We start from the raw sequence: 19,684 nt of genomic DNA on the forward strand, positions 1-19,684 counted from the left end.
TAAATAATCCACTTGCAATGCCTGAAAGAGAAGCAGATTTGCTCTTCCTAGTGGTGTAATGAACAGCATGTATCTTGGTGCCATCCATCTGTCAGACCAGCATCACAATGGAGGTTTAAAGCACCAAAATATATTACAAATTACAGCAGCTTCTCAACCTGCGCTCTCCACCAACAAGAGGCTTGAGGGCAGCAGGCGTAAATGGGGGCCATTCTGTGCAAGCCCCTCTCGGACCTGCTAATGTATTGGCCAACATTGTCACTCGGTTAGAATTCTGGTTTCCGCTACTTAACTTGGGAGCGGCACGGTGGCGCAGCGGTAGAGTTGCTGCCTCACAGACCCGGGTACCATCCTCACCTCGGGTGCTGTCCATGGGGAGTTTGCACGTTCTCCCCATGACCGCGTGGGTTTCGTTGCTCCGGTTTCCTCCCACATTCCAAAGGCATGCGGATTTGTAGGTGAATTGGCCTCTGTAAATTGTCCCTACTGTGTAGGTGTAGATGAAAAAGTGGGATAGCATAGAACTAGTGTCCAGGTGATCGATTGTCAGCAAGGGCCTGTATCCATGCTGTATCTTTAGTTCAGAGCTACAGTGTGGAAACAAGCCCCTGGGCCATACACTAGTTCTATCCTACACATACGTTGTACAGGGTCTTGGTGAGACCACACCTGGAGTATTGCATACAGTTTTGGTCTCATAATCTGAGGAAATACATTCTTGCCACTGAGGGAGTACAGAGAAGATTCACCAGAGTGATTCCTGGGATGTCAGGACTTTCATATGAAGAAAGACTGGATAGACTCGGCTTGTACACGCTAGAATTTAGAAGATTGAGGGGGGATCTTATAGAAACTTACAAAATTCTTAAGGGATTGGACAGGCTAGATGCAGGAAGATTATTCCCGATGTTGGGGAAGTCCAGAACTAGGGGTCACAGTTTAAGGATAAGAGGGAAGTCTTTTAGGACCAAGATGAGAAAATCATTTTTTACACAGAGAGTGGTGAATCTGTGGAATTCTCTGCCACAGAAGGTGGTTGAGGCCAGTTGATTGGCTATATTTAAGAGGGAGTTAGATGTGGCCCTTGTGGCTAAAGGGATCAGGGGGTATGGAGAGAAGGCAGGTATGGGATACTGAGTTGGATGATCAGCCATGATCATATTGAATGGTGGTGCAGGCTCGAAGGGTGAATGGCCTACACCTGCACCTATTTTCTATGTTTCTATAAGGGACATTTACATGGGGCCAATTAACATACGACTACAAGTCTTTGGGATGTAGGAGGAATCCGGAGCACCAGGAGGAAACCCACGCAGTCACAGGGACAAAAGTGCAAGCTCCACATGGACAGCGCCTGTAGTCAGGATGGCACCTGGGTCTCTGGCGCTGTGAGGCAGCAACTCCACCAGTTCTGCCACTGTGTTGTCCCTCCGGACTGAATTAAACAACGCTGTCTGTGTCTCTTCACAGTGACTGGAGTAGGCAAAAATAGTCTGACCTTCTCCAGGGAAATGAGGGTTGTGCATCAACAATAGCATTGAAAGCAAAGCACATTTCCTTCTGTATCTGAAGGGAGGAGAAAAGGTCTCTCGCTGACGTTTATCCCATAATTGATATCAAAAATAGCAGATGTGAAAATAGAGTCGCAGGCAGTGACTGTGGAAAGAGAAAAGCAGAATTGATGCATAAAATCAAAGAGCTTTCATCACAACTCACAAAAGAGCTTGTTCTCTCTGGAATCCTCCATTTAGTTACATTGCCACATTTCCTATATCGCAGGGGTGACAAAGAATATAGTGTTTTAGATCTAAAATGTTTTGGAATATTGTGAGGCAAGAAAGGCTTTATTGAAATGCAGGTTCTTCCACATTGAGATGATCTTTTATCTCAGTGTATCCACTAATTGCCTTCCCAGAGTCCCCCCCCCATTTCCCTTTTTTCTCTCTCTCCCCCGCCCCCTATTTCACTCCTCCATGTCCCCTTCCACCCATATCCTCCCTCCGGCTTTACATTTAATACTTCCTCTCTTTCCGTCTGAAACCTTTTTCACATCCAGCCTTTGCCATGTACACCACCCATCTGCTAATCACCTCCTCACCCCCTATCCTGTATCTACCCACCACTTGCCAGGCTTTGTCCTGACCCCCACGTCTTTTTTTCAGTTTACTCCCCCCCCCCTTTTCCACTCAGTCTGAGAAGTCCCGAGCTGAAACGTCATCTATCCATGGTAAATGGTAGGGAATTGAAGAATGCAGGTGAACAGAGGGATCTGGGAATAACTGTGCACAGTTCCCTGAAAGTGGAATCTCATGTAGATAGGGTGGTAAAGAAAGCTTTTGGTGTGCTGGCCTTTATAAATCAGAGCATTGAGTATAGAAGTTGGGATGTAATGTTAAAATTGTACAAGGCATTGGTGAGGCCAATTCTGGAGTATGGTGTACAATTTTGGTCGCCTAATTATAGGAAGGATGTCAACAAAATAGAGAGAGTACAGAGGAGATTTACTAGAATGTTGCCTGGGTTTCAGCAACTAAGTTACAGAGAAAGGTTGAACAAGTTAGGGCTTTATTCTTTGGAGCGCAGAAGGTTAAGGGGGGACTTGATAGAGGTCTTTAAAATGATGAGAGGGATAGACAGAGTTGACGTGGAAAAGCTTTTCCCATTGAGAGTAGGGAAGATTCAAACAAAGGGGACATGACTTGAGAATTAAGGGACTGAAGTTTAGGGGTAACAGGAGGGGGAACTTCTTTACTCAGAGAGTGGTGGCTGTGTGGAATGAGCTTCCAGTGAAGATGGTGGAGGCAGGTTCGTTTTTATCATTTAAAAATAAATTGGATAGTTATATGGATGGGAAGGGAATGGAGGGTTATGGTCTGAGCGCAGGTATATGGGACTAGGGGAGATTATGTGTTCGGCACGGACTAGATGGGTCGAGATGGCCTGTTTCCGTGCTGTAATTGTTATATGGTTATCCATTCCATTCACGGATGCTTACCCGTTGAGTTCCTCCAGCAATTCTGCTTTTCGCTATTACTGCACGGATACAGAGTGGAAGCTGGCCCCTCGGCCCACCGAGTCCACGCCGACCAGCGATCACCCCGTGCACTAGTTCTATCCTTCACGATAGGGACAAATGACAGTTTTATCAAAGCCAATTAACCTGCAAACCTGCACCTGTTTGGAGTGTGGGAGGAAACTGGAGCACCCGGAGAAAACCCACGTTGTCACAGGGAGAACACACAAACTCCGAAGAGACAGCACCCATAGTCAGGATCGAACCTGGGTCTCTGACGCTGTAAGGCAGCAACTATACTGTGCCACCCATCATTGTCTTTTTGTTTGCAACACTGACAATGGATTACAATTGAGTGATTAAGATAAATGACTATGAATTCATCTTTTTTTAATTGTGCAGTGGGCCTTGCTTTTGGCTTCCAACCATCAAGGGCTGCAGGGAGAATGCTGGGAACTATAGGCTGGTGAGCTGAACATCTGTAGTTGGAAAGTTGCTGGAGAGTATTCTGAGGGATAGGTTATACAGGCATTTGGATGGGCAAGGGCTGATGAGGGACAGTCAGCATTGGTTTATACGTGGGAGGTCGGGTCTCACAAATTTACATAGAAACATAGAAATTAGGTGCAGGAGTAGGCCATTCGGCCCTTCGAGCCTGCACCGCCATTCAAAATGATCATGGCTGATCATCCAACTCAGTATCCCGTACCTGCCTTCTCTCCATACCCCCTGATCCCCTTAGCCACAAGGGCCACATCTAACTCCCTCTTAAATTTGATCTTGATATATGCATCTCCAGTGCTGTAGATGTATATATGGACCAGCAAAGCTTTCAACAAGATTCCATATGGTAGGCTGCTCTGGAAGGTTAGATTGCATGGGATCCAAGGAGAGATAGCTGAATGGATAGCAAATTAGCTCCATGGAAGGAAGCAGAGGGTGATGGTGGAAGGTTGCTTCTCGGACTGGAGGCCTGTGACTAGTGGTGTGCCTCAGGGTTCGGTGCTGGGCCCGTTACTGTTTGTCATCTTCTACATCAATGATTTGGATGAGAACATACAGGGCAAGATTAGCAAGTTTGCTGATGATGCAAAAGTGAGTGGTTTTGCAGATAGTGATGATGGTTGTGAACGATTGCAGCAGGATCTGGATCGATTGGCCAGGTGGGTGGAGGAATGGTTGATGGAATTTAATACAGAGAAGTGTGACGTGTTGCATTTTGGGAAGTCTAACATGGGCAGGACCTACACAGTAAATGGTAGGCCTCTGGGTAGTGTTGTATAGCAGAGGGATCTAGGAGTACAGGTGCATGGTTCCTTGAAGGTCGAGTCGCAGGTAGATAAGGTGGTCAAAAAGGCTTTTGGCACTTTGGCCTTCATCAAGTCAGTGTATTGAGTATAGAAGTTGGGAGGTCATGTTGCAGTTGTATAAGACCATGGTGAGACGGCATTTAGAATATTGTGTTCAGTTCTGGGCAACATGTTACAGGAAAGATGTTGTCAAGCTGGAAAGGGTGCAGAGAAGATTTACAAGGATGTTGCCAGGACTAGAGGGTGTGAGCTATAGGTAGAGGTTGAGTAGGCTGGGACTATTCCATGGAGCTCAGGAGAATGAGGGGTGATCTTATGGAGGTGTATAAAAGCATGAGAGAAATACACAGAGTCTCTCTTGCCAGAGTAGGTGAATCGAGGACCAGAGGACATAAGGTTAAGATGAAGGGGAAAAGATTTAATAGGAATCTGAGGAGTAACGTTTTCACTCAAAGCGTGGTGGGTGTATGGAACAAGCTGCCAGAGGAGGTAGTTGAGGCTGGGACTATCCCAATGTTTAAGAAACAGTTAGACAGGTTCATTGATTGGACAGGTTTGAAGGGATATGGGCCAAATATGGTTAGGTGGCACTAGTGTAGCTGGGACATGTTGGTCGGTGTGGGCAAGTTGTCCAAAGGGCCTGTTTCCACATTGTATCACTCAATGACTAACAGCAATCCTGTGGCCAGTCACTGTTCATTGCCGTATCCTTTTAGGCCCTTGACCCAGATGAGGCAGGCAGTCAGTCGCCTGTGAAAGGGAATTGGTATTCCTAGCTTATACAGCTTCCTGTCTGTGCATCGTATATGGCACCCTTGAGTCACCTCACAGGGACCACACAGTGGCACAGCAGTAGAGTAGCGGTGGAAAGCATCTTGTCCGGGAACATTACCATCTGGTTCGGGAATTGCTCTGCCAAGGACAAGAAGGCTCTGCAGAGAGTAGTGCGTTCGGCCGAACGCACTATGGGAACTTCACTCACCCCCCTGCAGGAACTATACAACAGGAGGTGCAACTCCAGGGCAAACAAAATCATGAGAGACCTCTTCCACCCCTGCAACGGACTGTTCCAGCCGCTACGGTCAGGCAAACGCCTCCGTTGCCATGCAGTGAGAATGGAGAGGTTGAGAAGGAGTTTCTTCCCAGAGGCAATTCGGACTGTAAACGCCTTTCTCACCAGGGACTAACTGTACAGAACGTTTTTCCTTCTATTATTTATTATGTAAAATAATATGTGTGTTATGATTGTGTTTATAATTTGTTTGGTTGTTTTGTTGTTCCGCGAGCATTGCCACTTTCATTTCACTGCACATCTCGTATGTGTATGTGACAAATAAACTTGACTTGACTTGACTTGACTTGAGTTGCTGGCTCACCGCTCCAGGCATCCGGGTTCAATCCTGACCTCGGGTGCTGTCTGTGTGGGGTTTGTACTTTCTTCCTGTGACCGCGTGGGTTTCCTCTGGTTTCTTCCCACATTCCAAAGACGTGCAAGTTTGTAGGTTAATTGGCCCTCTGTAAACTGTCCCCCTTGTATTCACTGGAGTGTAGAAGGATGAGGGGGGAATCTTATAGAAACATATAAAATGATCAAAGGACTGGACAAGCTAGATGCCAGAACCAGGGGCCACAGTCTTAGAATAAAGGGGAGGTCACTTAAGACTGAGGTGAGAAAAAAAAATTTTCACCCAGAGAGTTATGAAATTGTGGAATTCCCTGCCACAGAGGGCAGTGGAGGCCAAATCACTGGATGGATTTAAGAGAGAGTTAGATAGAGCTCTAGGGGCTAGTGGAGTCAAGGGATATGGGGAGAAGGCAGGCACGGGTTATTGATTGGGGACGATCAGCCATGATCACAATGAATGGCAATGCTGACTCGAAGGGCCGAATGGCCTCCTCCTGCACCTATTTGTTATGTTTCTATCTATGTTTCTATGTGTGTAGGATAGAACTAGTGTGTGGCTGGTTGTTGGTGGGCGCGGACTCAGTGGGCCAATGGGCACGTTTCCACACTGTATCTATAAACTAAACTAAACTATATCTGAGGAAGGATGTGCTGGCTTCGGAGAGAGGGTCCAGAGGAGGTTTATGAGAATGATCCCGGGGATGATTGTCTTGCGTACGAGGAGTGTTTGACGGCCTGCACTCGCTGGAGTTTAGAGAGCCGAGGGGGCATCTCTGAAACCTACCGAATAATGAAAGGCCTGGATAGAGTGGAGAGTAAGTTTCCAGTAGTGGAAGAGTCTAGCACCAGAGGGCACAGCCTCAATTTGAAGCACGTACCTAAAACTAAACCTACAGAGGCAAATTGGCCGCCTACATATGTGTTCTGCATTGTGCTGTCCACCAGCGAATGGTCTAATCATTGTCCTTCTGGTCACTTTACAGGTCATGAACCAGGGGTCGCGCAGCTTGTGAACTATTACCGGGGTGCTGACAAACTCTGCCGCAAAGCATCACTAGTCAAGTACGCAAAACATCTGCTCATTTTGACTCTTGTACTGGGTGGGGGTCAAATCACCCGGTTAGTTTAAGGTCATAAGTGATAGCAGCAGAATCAGGCCATTCGGCCCATCAAGTCGATTTTATTCTCTGGAGCGCAGAAGGTTAAGGGGGGACCTGATAGAGGTCTTTAAAATGATGAGAGGGATAGACAGAGTTGATGTGGACAAGCTTTTCCCTTTGAGAATAGCGAAGATTCAAACAAGAGGACATGACTTCAGAATTAAGGGACAGAAGTTTAGGGGTAATATGTGGGGAAACTTCTTTACTCAGAGAGTGGTAGCGGTGTGGAATGAGCTTCCAGTGGAAGTGGTGGAGGCAGGTTCATTGGTATCATTTAAAAATAAATTGGATAGGCATATGGATGAGAAGGGAATGGAGGGTTATGGTATGAGTGCAGGCAGGTGGGACTAAGGGGAAAAAAACTTTGTTCGGCATGGACTTGTAGGGCCGAGATGGCCTGTTTCCGTGCTGTAATTGTTATATGGTTATAAGTCTATTCTGCCATTCCATTCACGGCTGGTCTATCCCTCCCTCCTAACCCTCCTAATCTGAGGAAAGACATTGTTGCCATAGAGGGAGTACAGAGAAGGTTCACCAGACTGATTCCTGGGATGTCAGGACTTTCATATGAAGAAAGACTGGATGGACTCGGCTTGGACTCGCTAGAATTTAGAAGATTGAGGGGGGATCTTATAGAAACTTACAACATTCTTAAGGGGTTGGACAGGCTAGATGCAGGAAGATTGTTCCCGATGTTGGGGAAGTCCAGAACACGGGGTCACAGTTTAAGGATAAGGAGGAAATCTTTTAGGACCGAGATGAGAAAAACATTTTTCACACAGAGAGTGGTGAATCTCTGGAATTCTCTGCCACAGAAGGTGGTTGAGGTCAGTTCATTGGCTATATTTAAGAGGGAGTTCGATGTGGCCCTTGTGGCTAAAGGGATCAGGGGGTATGGAGAGAAGGCAGGTACAGGATACTGAGTTGGATGATCAGCCATGATCATATTGAATGGCGGTACAGGCTCGAAGGGCCGAATGGCCTACTCCTGCACCTATTTCTATGTTTCTAGCCCCATTCTCCTGCCTGCTCCCCATAACCCCTGACACCCGTACTAATCAAGAATCTATCCGCTTTAAAAATATCCAACGACCTGGTCACCACAAGCATGGTTGTTGGTGTCCTCCACCACTCTGTGCCTCTGCAGGCCGTGCCTGGTCCATGGTCCCAGCCTCTTAGAGCAGCGCCCGGCAACACACTACACCAAACATTATCACTCCATATCATGGTCAACCCAAAAGCGTCTGATTAAATCCCCTGAAGGTGGACAGGGTGATGAAGTAGCCGTTTTGTCTGCTGGCATTCATCAGCAAGAGGTCATAAGGAATAGGAGCAGAATTAGGCCATTCGGCCCATTAAGTCTACTCCGCCATTCAATCATGGCTGATCTATCTCACCCTCCTAACCCCATTCTCCTGCCTTCTCCATATTACCCCTGACACCCGTACTAATCAAGAATCTATCTCTCCGCTTTAAAAATATCCAATGACTTGGTCTCCACCGCCATCTGACTAATGAAATTCCTCCTCGTCCTTTTATTTTGAGGCTGTGCCCTCTGCTCCTAGACTCTCCCACGTGGAAACATCCATCGACATGGTCTCCACAGCCCGTCTGTTTGCAGCCAAGGCTTCTCATTGATGAAAACCAGTTTCTGTCGACATTGTTTGTGGGAGCTATTGGCCTAATTACAGCAACATCCACACCGCAAGGCGATCTCTGTGGGGCCCAAATGCACGTTGGGAAGTTCTGAGGTTGCATTGCAGAAATGAGGAACTGCAGGTGATAGTTTAAAAAAAAGACACAGTGTTGGGAGTAACTCAGCAGGTCATGTAGCATCTCTGTAGAGCATGGATAGGTGTTGTTTCAGTTTGGGGCCCTTCAGACTGATTGGGGGAGGAGCATGGGTGGAGGAAAGGTCGGAGAGAGGTGGGGGCAGGACCAAGCATGGCAGGTAATGGGTGATCACAGGGAAGGGAAGAGATGGAAAAAACAAATGTGAGGGGGGAGATTGAAGAGGAATGGGGGTGTTGGGGAAAAGAGGAAGAGGTGGGGACTTTGCTAAACGTTACTTAAAATTGGACAACTCAATGTCCATGCCGTTGGGTTGCAAGCTACCCGAGTGGAATATGAGGCGTGTGGGAAGGAACTGCAGATGCTGGTTTACACCGAAGATAGATGCAAAATGCTGGAGTAACTCGGCATGGACAGGCAGCATCTCAGGGTAGAAGTGGAATGGGTGACGTTTCGGGTCTAGACCGAGATCAGGTTCTTCAGACTGAATCAGAGGTGCTGTTCCTGCAGATAGACACAAAAAGCTGGAGAAACTCAGCGGATGAAGCAGCATCTATGGAGAGAAGCAATTGGTGACGTTTCAGGTCGAGACCCTCTGAAGAAGAGTCTCGACCCGAAACCGCAGAGGGCAGTGGAGGCCAAGTCACTGGATGGATTTAAGAGAGAGTTAGATAGAGCTCTAGGGGCTAGAGGAATCAAGGGATATGGGGAGAAGACAGGCACGGGTTATTTATTGGGAACGATCAGCCATGATTGCAATGAACGGCGGTGCTGGCTCGAAGGGCCAAATGGCCTCCTCCTGCACCCATTTTCTATGTTTCTATGAAACGTCGGCAATTCCATCTCTCCAAAGATGCTGCCTCACCCGCTGAGTTTCTCCAGCTTTTTGTGTCTACCTTCGATTTTACCAGCATCTACAGTTCTTTCTTAAACACTGCTGTTCCTGTAGTTTGCGTATGGCCTCACTCTGGCAATGGAGGAGGCCCAGCACAGGAAGGTACACAAAATTGCTGGAGAAACTCAGCGGGTGCAGCAGCATCTATGGAGCGAAGGAAATAGGCGACGTTTCGGGCCGAAACCCTTCTTCAGACTGATGGGGGGTGGGAGGGGAGAAGGAAGGAAAAGGGGAGGAGGAGGAGCCCGAGGGCGGGCGGATAGGAGGGTGGGAGGAGACAGCTCGAGGGTTAAGGAAGGGGAGGAGACAGCAAGGGCTAGCAAAATTGGGGGAATTCAACGTTCATGCCATCCGGACGCAAGGTCCCCAGGCGGAATATGAGGTGCTGTTCCTCCAACTTCCGCTGTTGCTCACTCTGGCAATGGAGGAGACCCAGGACAGAGAGGTTGGATTGGGAATGGGAGGGGGAGTTAAAGTGCTGAGCCACCGGGAGTTCAGGTTGGTTATTGCGGACTGAGCGGAGGTATTCGGCGAAACGATCGCCCAACCTCCGCGTAGTCTCCCCGATGTAAATCAGCTGACATCTAGAGCAGCGGATGCAGTAGATGAGGTTGGAGGAGATGCAGGTGAACCTTTGTCGCACCTGGAACGACTGATTGGGTCCTTGAATGCCAGTACAGGAAAGTCAGTTTGGGAAGTGGTTTTAAAATGGTTGGCAACCAGGAGACACGGTTGGCCTGTCGTCCTCTTTGGATCTTGCGTCACCTCCAACATGCATCGCATTATGTATGACCTCCAAGTTGAGAAATCTGCCTGAGTTAACAGAAAATGAATGCCAGTGTCCTTACTGTTTCAGAGAACTGCTTTAGAAAAATTTGACATTGAACGGAGCCTTTTCATCTTTTTGCCACAGTCTCCTGGTTACTCTGATATTGAAACTCATTCAGATTCCGATTCAGATTCCATTGTAATTGTCATTGTCAGTGTACAGTACAGAGACAACGAAATGCATTTAGCATCTCCCTGGAAGAGCGACATAGCAAACGATTTGAATAAATAATAATAAGTGTCCGGGGGGGGTGGGGGGGGGGTGGTGATTGGCAGTCACCGAGGTACGGTGCAAACTCATGTATGGCAATGGCGCAGGAGAATAGCTCCATGCATGCAGTCTTTAAATGCAAAGAAGTGCAGCATGTTTCATGGGATGGTTGGCTCAACCACTCGGCTGGATTTTAATGTGTAGGAAGGAACTGCAGATGCCGGTTTAAACACAAAAAGCTGGAGTAACTCAGCGGGACAGGCAGCATCTCTAGAGAGAAGGGATGGGTGATGTTTCGAGTCGACCCTTCTTCAGAAGGACTACATTTTGAAGAAGCGTCTCGATCTGAAACATCACCCATTCCATCTCTCCAGTGATGCTGCCTGTCCCGCTGAGTTACTCCAGCATTTTGTGTTGATATTAGCTGGACTTTAAGTGTTTTTTTAATTTATTAGAAGTAAGTACAATACAGTGGTGCCTTTGTACAGGTTCCCAAAATTATGTTAACATAATACATTCTCTGTACAACTTCCTTTTTTTTTTTTAAGAGAGAAATAAGAAAGAAAGAGATGGTAAAGAATAGGGGAAAGTCTAGTGTGTGTGAATAAAAAGTGGGAGAAAGAGATAGTGAAGAAAAGAAATAAGCAAGAAATGAAAACAGGAGGGAGATTATCCAATCGCCACAAGGAGATGAGTTTTTATATTCTTGATCATCTTTCACCCAGACCTAAAACGTTTAATTTTCACGATACTGTAGCACCACATGACTCCAAGAAATCAATAAATGGAGGCCAACTCGTTACGGATTGGTCTTGTTTGTCTATTAGGAGGTGTCTCATTTCTTCCACGTGTGCTGTGTCCAACATACTACTGGTCCACATTTTAAACGTTGGTACAGTAGCATTTTTCCAAAATTGAAGTATGAGTTTTTTTGCTGTTATTAACCAATAATTAAAGAATGAATTTTGGGGTATGTTTAATTTGTTCCCGTCTCCCATTACTCCAAATATAATCATTTCAGTATTAGGTTCCATTTTTATCTTAAATAGATTTGTGAATGTATCAAATATATCACACCAACATTTATGAAGTTTTGTGCAAGAAACAAAAGAATGTGTGATATTGGCATTTTGAGAAAGACATTTATCACAGATGGGAGAAATATTTGGATAAAATTTATTCAACCTAGTTTTTGAATAATATAATCTATGTAATATTTTAAATTGAATTTAATTGTGTCTAGCATTAATCGAGCATTTATGTATATATATCAAATACTTTTCCCATGTTTCTTTTGAAATTTTTATTGTTAATTCTCTTTCCCAGTCTTCTCTAATTGCCTCTGTTGATAGTAATTCTCTGTTTAGAATGCAATGCATTACAATACTGTTTATTTGTCATTTGAACCTCACATGAAGTTCAAACGAAATTTGTTTTCTGCAGTCATACAAGAACAGACCCAAGACACACACCAACACAATTTACACAAACATCCATCACAGTAAATCTCCTCCTCACTGTGATGGAGGGCAAGGTCTTGTCTCTCCCCTGCTCTCCATTCCTCTCCCAGTCAAAGCCCCCCGGCAGGCGCTAGCAAGTCCCACGGCCACTCAAAGCCGCGCCGGGCGATGTAAGGCCCTGCTCCGGGTCCCGATGTCGGAGCCCCCGGCGGGCGCTAGCAAGTCCGCGGCCATTTAAAGCCGCGCCGGGCGATGTAAGGCCCCGCTCCAGGTCACTCTCAACCCCGCAATTCGAGCGGGAGAAGTCGCTGTTGCTGGTGCCCCGCAAAGCGGTCTCCCACCGGGGACCCGCGAGCTCCCGGTGTCACCATCCACCGGAGTCGGGTCGCAGCAACGCGCCACCGCAGCTCTCCACGCTACGAAGCCGGCCAGCTCCACGATGGGAGGTCCGCAGCTCCGCAGGCTCCGTGACTTGAGCCCCCAGGTCGTTCCGGTTGGAGGCCGCTCCACGGTGCTAGGCCCCAACGGCAACGGAGACCCGACAGGGAAAAGGTCGGGTCCCCGTACAGGGAAGAGATCTAAAAGTTTCCCCCACCCACCCACCCCACACCCCACACATACACAGTCAAAAACCCACCACATACTATACACTCAACAGGACAATAAAATTAAAAAAAGACAGACGGACTGCAGACGCTGCTGCGACGTCGGTCGCGCCGCCAACCCATACTATTATATAGATACAGACCAAGTCAGACCCGTTGGGTCTGCTCCCCCAGGTGTGACAAACCCAATATTCCAATGCACCCGTTTTCCAAAAAAGCCAGACCAGCACTCCCCTGCCTCCCTCACAGTGCAGAGGCCGCTGCTGCAGCAGTGACAAGTCGGTCGAGCCGCAGCCATCAACCCAGAAAGGCATACTATTATATAGATATGATATTAATTTTTGTGAGTCCACCTTAATATTCATTGCTTCTTCCAGTGGATCTAACATTATACTGTGAAATCTTGGTATATATTTCTTCATAAAGTCACATATCTATAGATATTTAAAATATTGGTTGTTATTCAGTTTAAATTTTAATTTTAATTGTTGAAATGATAACAAATTTCCCATTTCATACATGTCACCTACCTTTTTAATTCCCAATCTTTCCCATTGTCTATATGTTTTATCCATAAGAGATGGTTCAAATACCGGATTATTTACTATTGGTGTTAGCACTGATAGGTTTCTTAATTTTAAAGTTAATTTTATTTGTTTCCAGGTTCGTATTATATTATGTATAATTGGATTCTTCTTATATAATGTGTTGTTCAATTTTATTGGGGAGAAGAGGATCGCTCCTAAATCGTACGGAGAACAATCCTCTTTCTCCATTCTTATCCATTCCATCTGTTGAGAAGAACTGTCCAACCAGAGACATTTTTAAGTTTGCTTTCATTTGAAATGAAGAAACAGCACATCCTTAATGTTACGAGATGTGTGCCCAAAACATTTTTTTTTTTTTTTTTTTTTTTTTTGGCTAGTTGTTTCTCTGGCAGATTTGGTGGTGGTGGCTCTAGTGTTGGGGCAGCACGGTGGCGCAGCGGTAGAGTTGCTGCCTTACAGCAGCTTGATCCTGACAATGGCAGTTGTCTGTACGGAGTTTGTCCGTTTTCCCTTTGACTGCATGGGTTTTCCCCGAGTGCTCCCGATTCCTCCCACACTCCAAAAGCATTGTACTGGTTGATCGCTGGTCAGCACAGTCTCGGTGGGCCGAAGGGCCTGCTTCCGCGCTGCATCTCTAAAGTCTACTGCGTTGCTTGCAGAGCACCCAGTGGAAGCCCGCTCCGTCACGGGGAGAACATGCAAACTCCACACAGACAGCACGCGAGGTTCGGATCGAACCCGGGCCTCTGGAGCTGTGAGGCAGCTGCGCCACTTTGCCGCCCACTTTGTGTTTTGTTTCAAAGCGTGGGTGAGATTTCTGGCCTCTGCAGTGTCAGCCTTAGTGATAGTAAAAATGCTGCCATTGTCTTGTATGTGTCAGCGTCGGGGGAAACTATATTCCTGCTTCCAACTGTCAATAAACATTAGTAACGAAGCTTGGGCATTTCTTGGAAGAAACGGCTGAATTTTTCGGTACCTAATTGGGAAATAAATCCCAATTAGGGTAAAAGCCTTTAAACAATCCAACATGCATTGTCAATTGCCATTGTGAGGAAGAAACTTAGTTTAGTTTAGAGATGCAGCGTGGAAACAGGCCCTTCGGTCCTCTGACCCCATGCCGACTAGTGATCTACCCCGTACATTAACACTATCCTACACACTAGGGGCAATTTACACATTATAGAAGCAAATTAACCTACAAACCTATGGTTTTTGGAGTGTGGGAGGAAACCGGAGCACCCAGAGGAAACCCACGCAGATCGCTAACCCCGTACAGACAGCACCCGTAGTTAGGATTGAACCCTGGTCTCTGGCGCTAAGAGGCAGCAACTCCACTGCTGTGCCGCCCTGAATCAGCAATCGATGAATTGGTCAATTGGTACCTGTCAAGCCCAGGACCTCCTGGCCAACCGTCTGTTCATTTTAAAACCAACTTCCTTGTCATTGGCAAAGATCTCCTCAGGGCATTGCCAGAGACGCTACATAAACAATTTTAACAAAGACACAAGAAAACGCAAGTGCTTTAGGTTTATTGTCAGGCGTACCAAGGTACAGCGCAAAGATTTTGTTTGTGTGTGATCAAATGAAATGCGTAATACCGTACATGAATACAATCAAGTCGAGCTCGTACAAAAGCAAGCGCGGAGAGAAAGATCCCAGAGTGCAGAATATCGTTCACGCATTCACTAGCTCCAGGGAGAGGTTGGACAGACTTCTCTGGAACGTCACAGCTTGAGGGGAGAACCTCAGACTTTAGTGGTACAGCGTGGAAACAGACCATTCAGCCCACAGAGTCGTTGCCGACCAGCGATCACCCCGTACACTAGCACTATCCTACACACTAGGGACAATTTACAAACTACAGAGGCCAATCAACCTACAATCCTGCACGTCTTTGGAGTGTGGGAGGAAACCGGAGCAAACCCAAGCGGTCACAGGGAGAACATACAAACTCCGTACAGACAGCACCCGTAGTCAGGATGGAACCCGTGTCTCTGATGATGTAAGACAGCAACTCGACAGCTGTGCCACACCGCCCCAACTGATAGTATATAAAATTATGAGATATATAGATGGGGTAGACATTCAGAACCTTTTGGATGGAAATACCAAATACTAGGGGGTATAGCTTTATGGTGAGAGGGGCAAAGTCTAAAGGAGATATTCTGGGCAAGTGTTATACACAGAGGGTGGTGAGTGCCTGGAACACGCTGATATTTCTCCATGGGCTGGGGTGATAATAGATTGCAGAAGTCTTTTTACTACTTGACTGGGGCCAAGGAAAGAGTGTTCACATCGCGGCAACCAATCTTTCCACCAATCTTTCCACCACCAAGCACAAGACGCCATTGTATGCAGATGCCGAGAAGTGTGTTCAGCTCTGGGTGAACAATTTCTAATCTTGTGATGTGGACTCGATCAGAAGACCACCTGACTGGGAGAGTCGGGGCAGTTATTACAGAAATTAATTGAATGGTGGTGGTGGAGGCGAAGAGGATATTGGCATTCAAGAGGCTTGGTAGGCACTGTCCGGGAGACCCTTTTCCCTGTCGGGTCTCTGTTGTCGTTGGGACCTAGCACCGTGGAGCGGCCTCCAACCTGAACGACCCGGGGGCTCGGCAGCCTGCGGAGCTGCGGACTACTCACCATCGTGGGGCTGGCCGGCCTCGGGGCGTGGGGAACGGTGGTGACTCGCTGCTGCGACTCGACTCCTGGGGCTCGGAGGCTCCAGCAACGCAGCTGCAGGTCCGGTGGACTGGGACATCGGGAGCTCGTGGGTCCGGGGGGGGAGAGACCGCTTCCCGGAGCTCCCGCAACGCGACTTCTCCAGCCCGTGTCGCGGGGTTGGAACGACCCGGAGCGGGGACGTACATCGCCCGGCACGGCTTCATGGCCGTGGGACATTACAGCACCCGCCGGGAGCTCCAACTTCGAGACTTTTAGACCGGGAGCGGGGCCGTACATCGCCCGGCACGGCCTAAAATGGCCGTGGGACTTATCATCGCCCGCCTGGGGCTTGGACATCGGGAGAGAAATGGAGAACAGGGGAGAGAAAAGACTTTGCCTTCCATCACAGTGGGTCCACTGTGATGGATGTTTGTGTGAATTAAATTGTGTGTATGTCTGTAGGAATTGTCTTTGTTTGTATGGCTGTGGAAACAGAATTTCGTTTGAGCCTCACTAGGGCTCAAATGACAATAAATATTGTATTGTATTGTATTGTATTGTGCATGGGTGTGCAGTGGATGGAGGGATGTGCATTATGTGCAGGCAGATGAGTTTGCATCTTGTTGGGAACAGACATTTGGGGCTGAAGGGCCTGTTCCTGTGCTGTACTGTTCTATACTCTTATGTTCTCAACAACACAAAGTGCTGGAGCAACTCAGTGGTCAGGCAGGATCTGCGGAAGGAGTGTGTGTGCAGATGTTTCTGCTCGTGACCCATCCTCAGACCAAAAGAAGGGTTTTCAGTCTGCAGAAGGGTTCCAACCAAAACGTTAACTGCCCATTCCTTCTGCCTGACCCACTGTGTCCCTCCAGCACTTTGTGTTTTGGTAATCAATTTTAACTGCTAAGGTCGGAGAAAAAATGTAATATTGTAAAATTCCTGTGGAAAAGACTAATTGAATTGTTGGGTGTAAGAAAGAACTGCAGATGCTGGTTTAAATCGAAGGTAGACACAAAATGCTGGAGTAACTCAGTGGGTGAGGCAGCATCTCTGGAGAGAAGGAACGGGCGACTTTTCCTGTGTGAAGAAGGGTCTCGACCCGAAACGTCGCCATTCCTTCTCTCCAGAGATGCTGCCTGTCCCGTCGATTTGTTGGGTGATCGTTTGTGAATGACCATTTGGAGATGAATATATCGCCAAACCACATCATGAAAGTGAATTTCTCTCCGGAGTCAAATACTAGAGCTTAGCTGCGAGGCGGTAGGGGCAAAAGTTAAAGGAGATGCGCAGGATAAGAGGGGGGCGAGTGCCTGGAACGTGCTGCCTGAGGGTGGTTGTTGAAGCAGATGTCCGTGGCATTTTGAAAACTCTTGGATATGCATGTTGATACGCAGGGAATGGAGGGATATGGGCTTTGTGTGGGTAGACACGGTGAGGGAGTAGAGATTTAATAGAAACCCGAGTTGCAACTTCTTTTTACACAGAGGGTGGTGGGTATATGGAAAATGGGCTGCCAGAGGTGGTAGTAGGGGCTGATGCCATCACATCATTGTGTAGAATGAACTGCAGCTACTGGTGAACACTGAAGATAGACTGAAGAAGGTTTTGATCTATTCCTTTCCTCCAGAGATGCTGCTTGGGGTTGGGTACTATTTGGCACCGCTGTTTTGGATTGTCCCCCCGTTTAATATAAATGTAGGTTTCTGTTGTCCCCTATAAATTTTGTCATGAATTTTCCTCTACCCAAAATAAAAGTAACCAGCCGGTAACTAGAATGTTGCCTGGATTTCAACAACTAAGTTACAGAGAAAGGTTGAATGTTAGGTCTTTATTCTCTGGAGCGCAGAAGGTTAAGGGGGGACTTGATAGAGGTCTTTAAAATGATGAGAGGGATAGACAGAGTTGATGTGGACCAGCTTTTCCCTTTGAGAGTAGGGAAGATTCAAACAAGAGGACATGACTTCAGAATTAAGGGACAGAGGTTTAGGGGTAACATGAGGGGGAACTTCTTTACTCAGAGAGTGGTGGCGGTGTGGAATGAGCTTCCAGTGGAAGTGGTGGAGGCAGGTTCGTTGGTATAATTTAAAAATAAATTGGATCGGCATATGGATGAGAAGGGAATGGAGGGTTATGGTATGAGTGCAGGCAGGTGGGACTAAGGGAAAAAAGTTGTTCGGCACGGACTTGTAGGGCCGAGATGGCCTGTTTCCGTGCTGTAATTGTTATATGGTTATATGGTTAATCTTAATTCATCTAACTTGCTTACTTCATCTAACTTACTTCACCTGAAGCTAAACCAGTAGTATGCATTTCTAGACTTGGTAACAATTTACTGTCTAGTTAATGCATTTCTACACTTGGTTTTTACAATTTACTTTTGTGTACTGATTTCTCATTTAAAAAGATGGTGCTTGACTTTTAAAACAACATTTGTTTTTATAACAATTACCCACGGAAACAGGCCATCTCGGTTTACAAGTCCGTGCGAACACATTTAATGAGACGTAACCCTCCATTCCCTTCCCATCCATATGACTTAGCAAAAAATGATATGGTACCATTCACTGGCTGCTTCTGAAAAGAAGCCCCCTGAGTAACCCCTAACCTTCAGTCCCTTAATTCATTTGCACCCTTGTTTGATCTTCCCTACTCTCATAGGAAAAGGTTTTCCAGGGTCTATATGGGCCTCTATCAAGTGCCCCCTTAACCTTCTGCGCTCCAAAGAATAAAGCCCTAACTTGCTCAACCTTTCTCTGGAACTTAGTTGCTGAAACCCAGGCAACATTCTAGTAAATCTCCTCTGTACTCTCTCTATTTTGGCGCGGATAGCAAATGTTTGGGGGGCTAAATGCAGGCGGGTGGGACTGGTGTGGATGGGACATGTTGGTCGGTGTGGGCGAGTTGGGCCAAAGGGCCTGTTTCTGCTCCCTCTGGCTTCCTATAACTCTCTAATATGTTTTTATTTCAAATCTAGGCTCATCAAGTCGATCCCGGAGCTGGAATCATGCAACTGGTTCCCTGAATCCTATGTTATCTACCCCACGGGGCTACAAGTCACGGCCATCCCCTTGCAGAATGGATTAACAGTGCAAAGAAATAATGTGCGGACGGACGACCGGGAAGTGTTCCTGGCATCGTACCACAAGAGGCAAGGGAATGCAGAGCGGAACGTGTGGGTAGCCAAATCTTCAGCCGGTGCCAAAGGTATAGTGACAGATTTTTATATCGTTCAAGGAATCTTTCCTTTAGTCCCTATGATTCAAGACGGATTCAGGAGATAATCGAAAAGCATTCACCAGCTCTCCACGAGACATTTTATTGTAGTAGTAAAAACAGTAAAGGGCCTGTCCCACGAGCATGCGACTCCATGCGGCAAACGCGCCTGCATGCGGCAAGCGCGACCTAACGTGGTCGCTTGAGCCGTACAGCCTCGCGGGGCCGGTCCCACTTCGATCGCCGGAGCCGTATGGAGTTGTGCGGAGCTGGTCCCGACATTGCGCGGGGCTCCGAAAAACTGACCGTGTTCAAAGATTCTGCGCGGCAACGGCCTGCCGGCCCGCAGCCGCCACGACACCGTACCTCACGCGCGAACTTCCCGCGGACTTCACTCGAACTTCATGTCACTCACTCGACCTCTGCGCGGCCCCCGCTTCTGGTTACATGCAGTCGCATGCTTGCCGCATGCCGCATGCAGTCGCATGCTAGTGGGACCGGCCCTTTAGGTCACACTTGCCGCATGCAGTCGCATGCTAGTGGGACAGGCCCTTAAGGTATTCATCCAAACTTCTTCT

The 19,684-nt window shown here is 47.3% G+C and overlaps 1 protein-coding gene across 2 annotated transcripts in view; it reads left to right on the forward strand.

Moving 5' to 3' along the window:
• The window catches only part of ttl (tubulin tyrosine ligase), a 43,742-nt gene that overhangs the window by 3,894 nt on the left and 20,164 nt on the right, over positions 1 to 19,684 (forward strand). The window contains exons 2-3 of one of the 2 annotated variants that reach the window (XM_055636318.1): positions 6,712 to 6,790; positions 18,868 to 19,097. In XM_055636318.1, the coding sequence (XP_055492293.1) occupies positions 6,712 to 6,790; positions 18,868 to 19,097 (309 nt within the window). The remainder of the gene's footprint in view (positions 1 to 6,711; positions 6,791 to 18,867; positions 19,098 to 19,684) is intronic. The other variant, XM_055636319.1, reaches the window with a different exon arrangement.

The sequence above is a fragment of the Leucoraja erinacea genome, chromosome 5 (genome assembly GCF_028641065.1).
Source record: "Leucoraja erinacea ecotype New England chromosome 5, Leri_hhj_1, whole genome shotgun sequence".
Taxonomy (NCBI): domain Eukaryota; kingdom Metazoa; phylum Chordata; class Chondrichthyes; order Rajiformes; family Rajidae; genus Leucoraja; species Leucoraja erinaceus.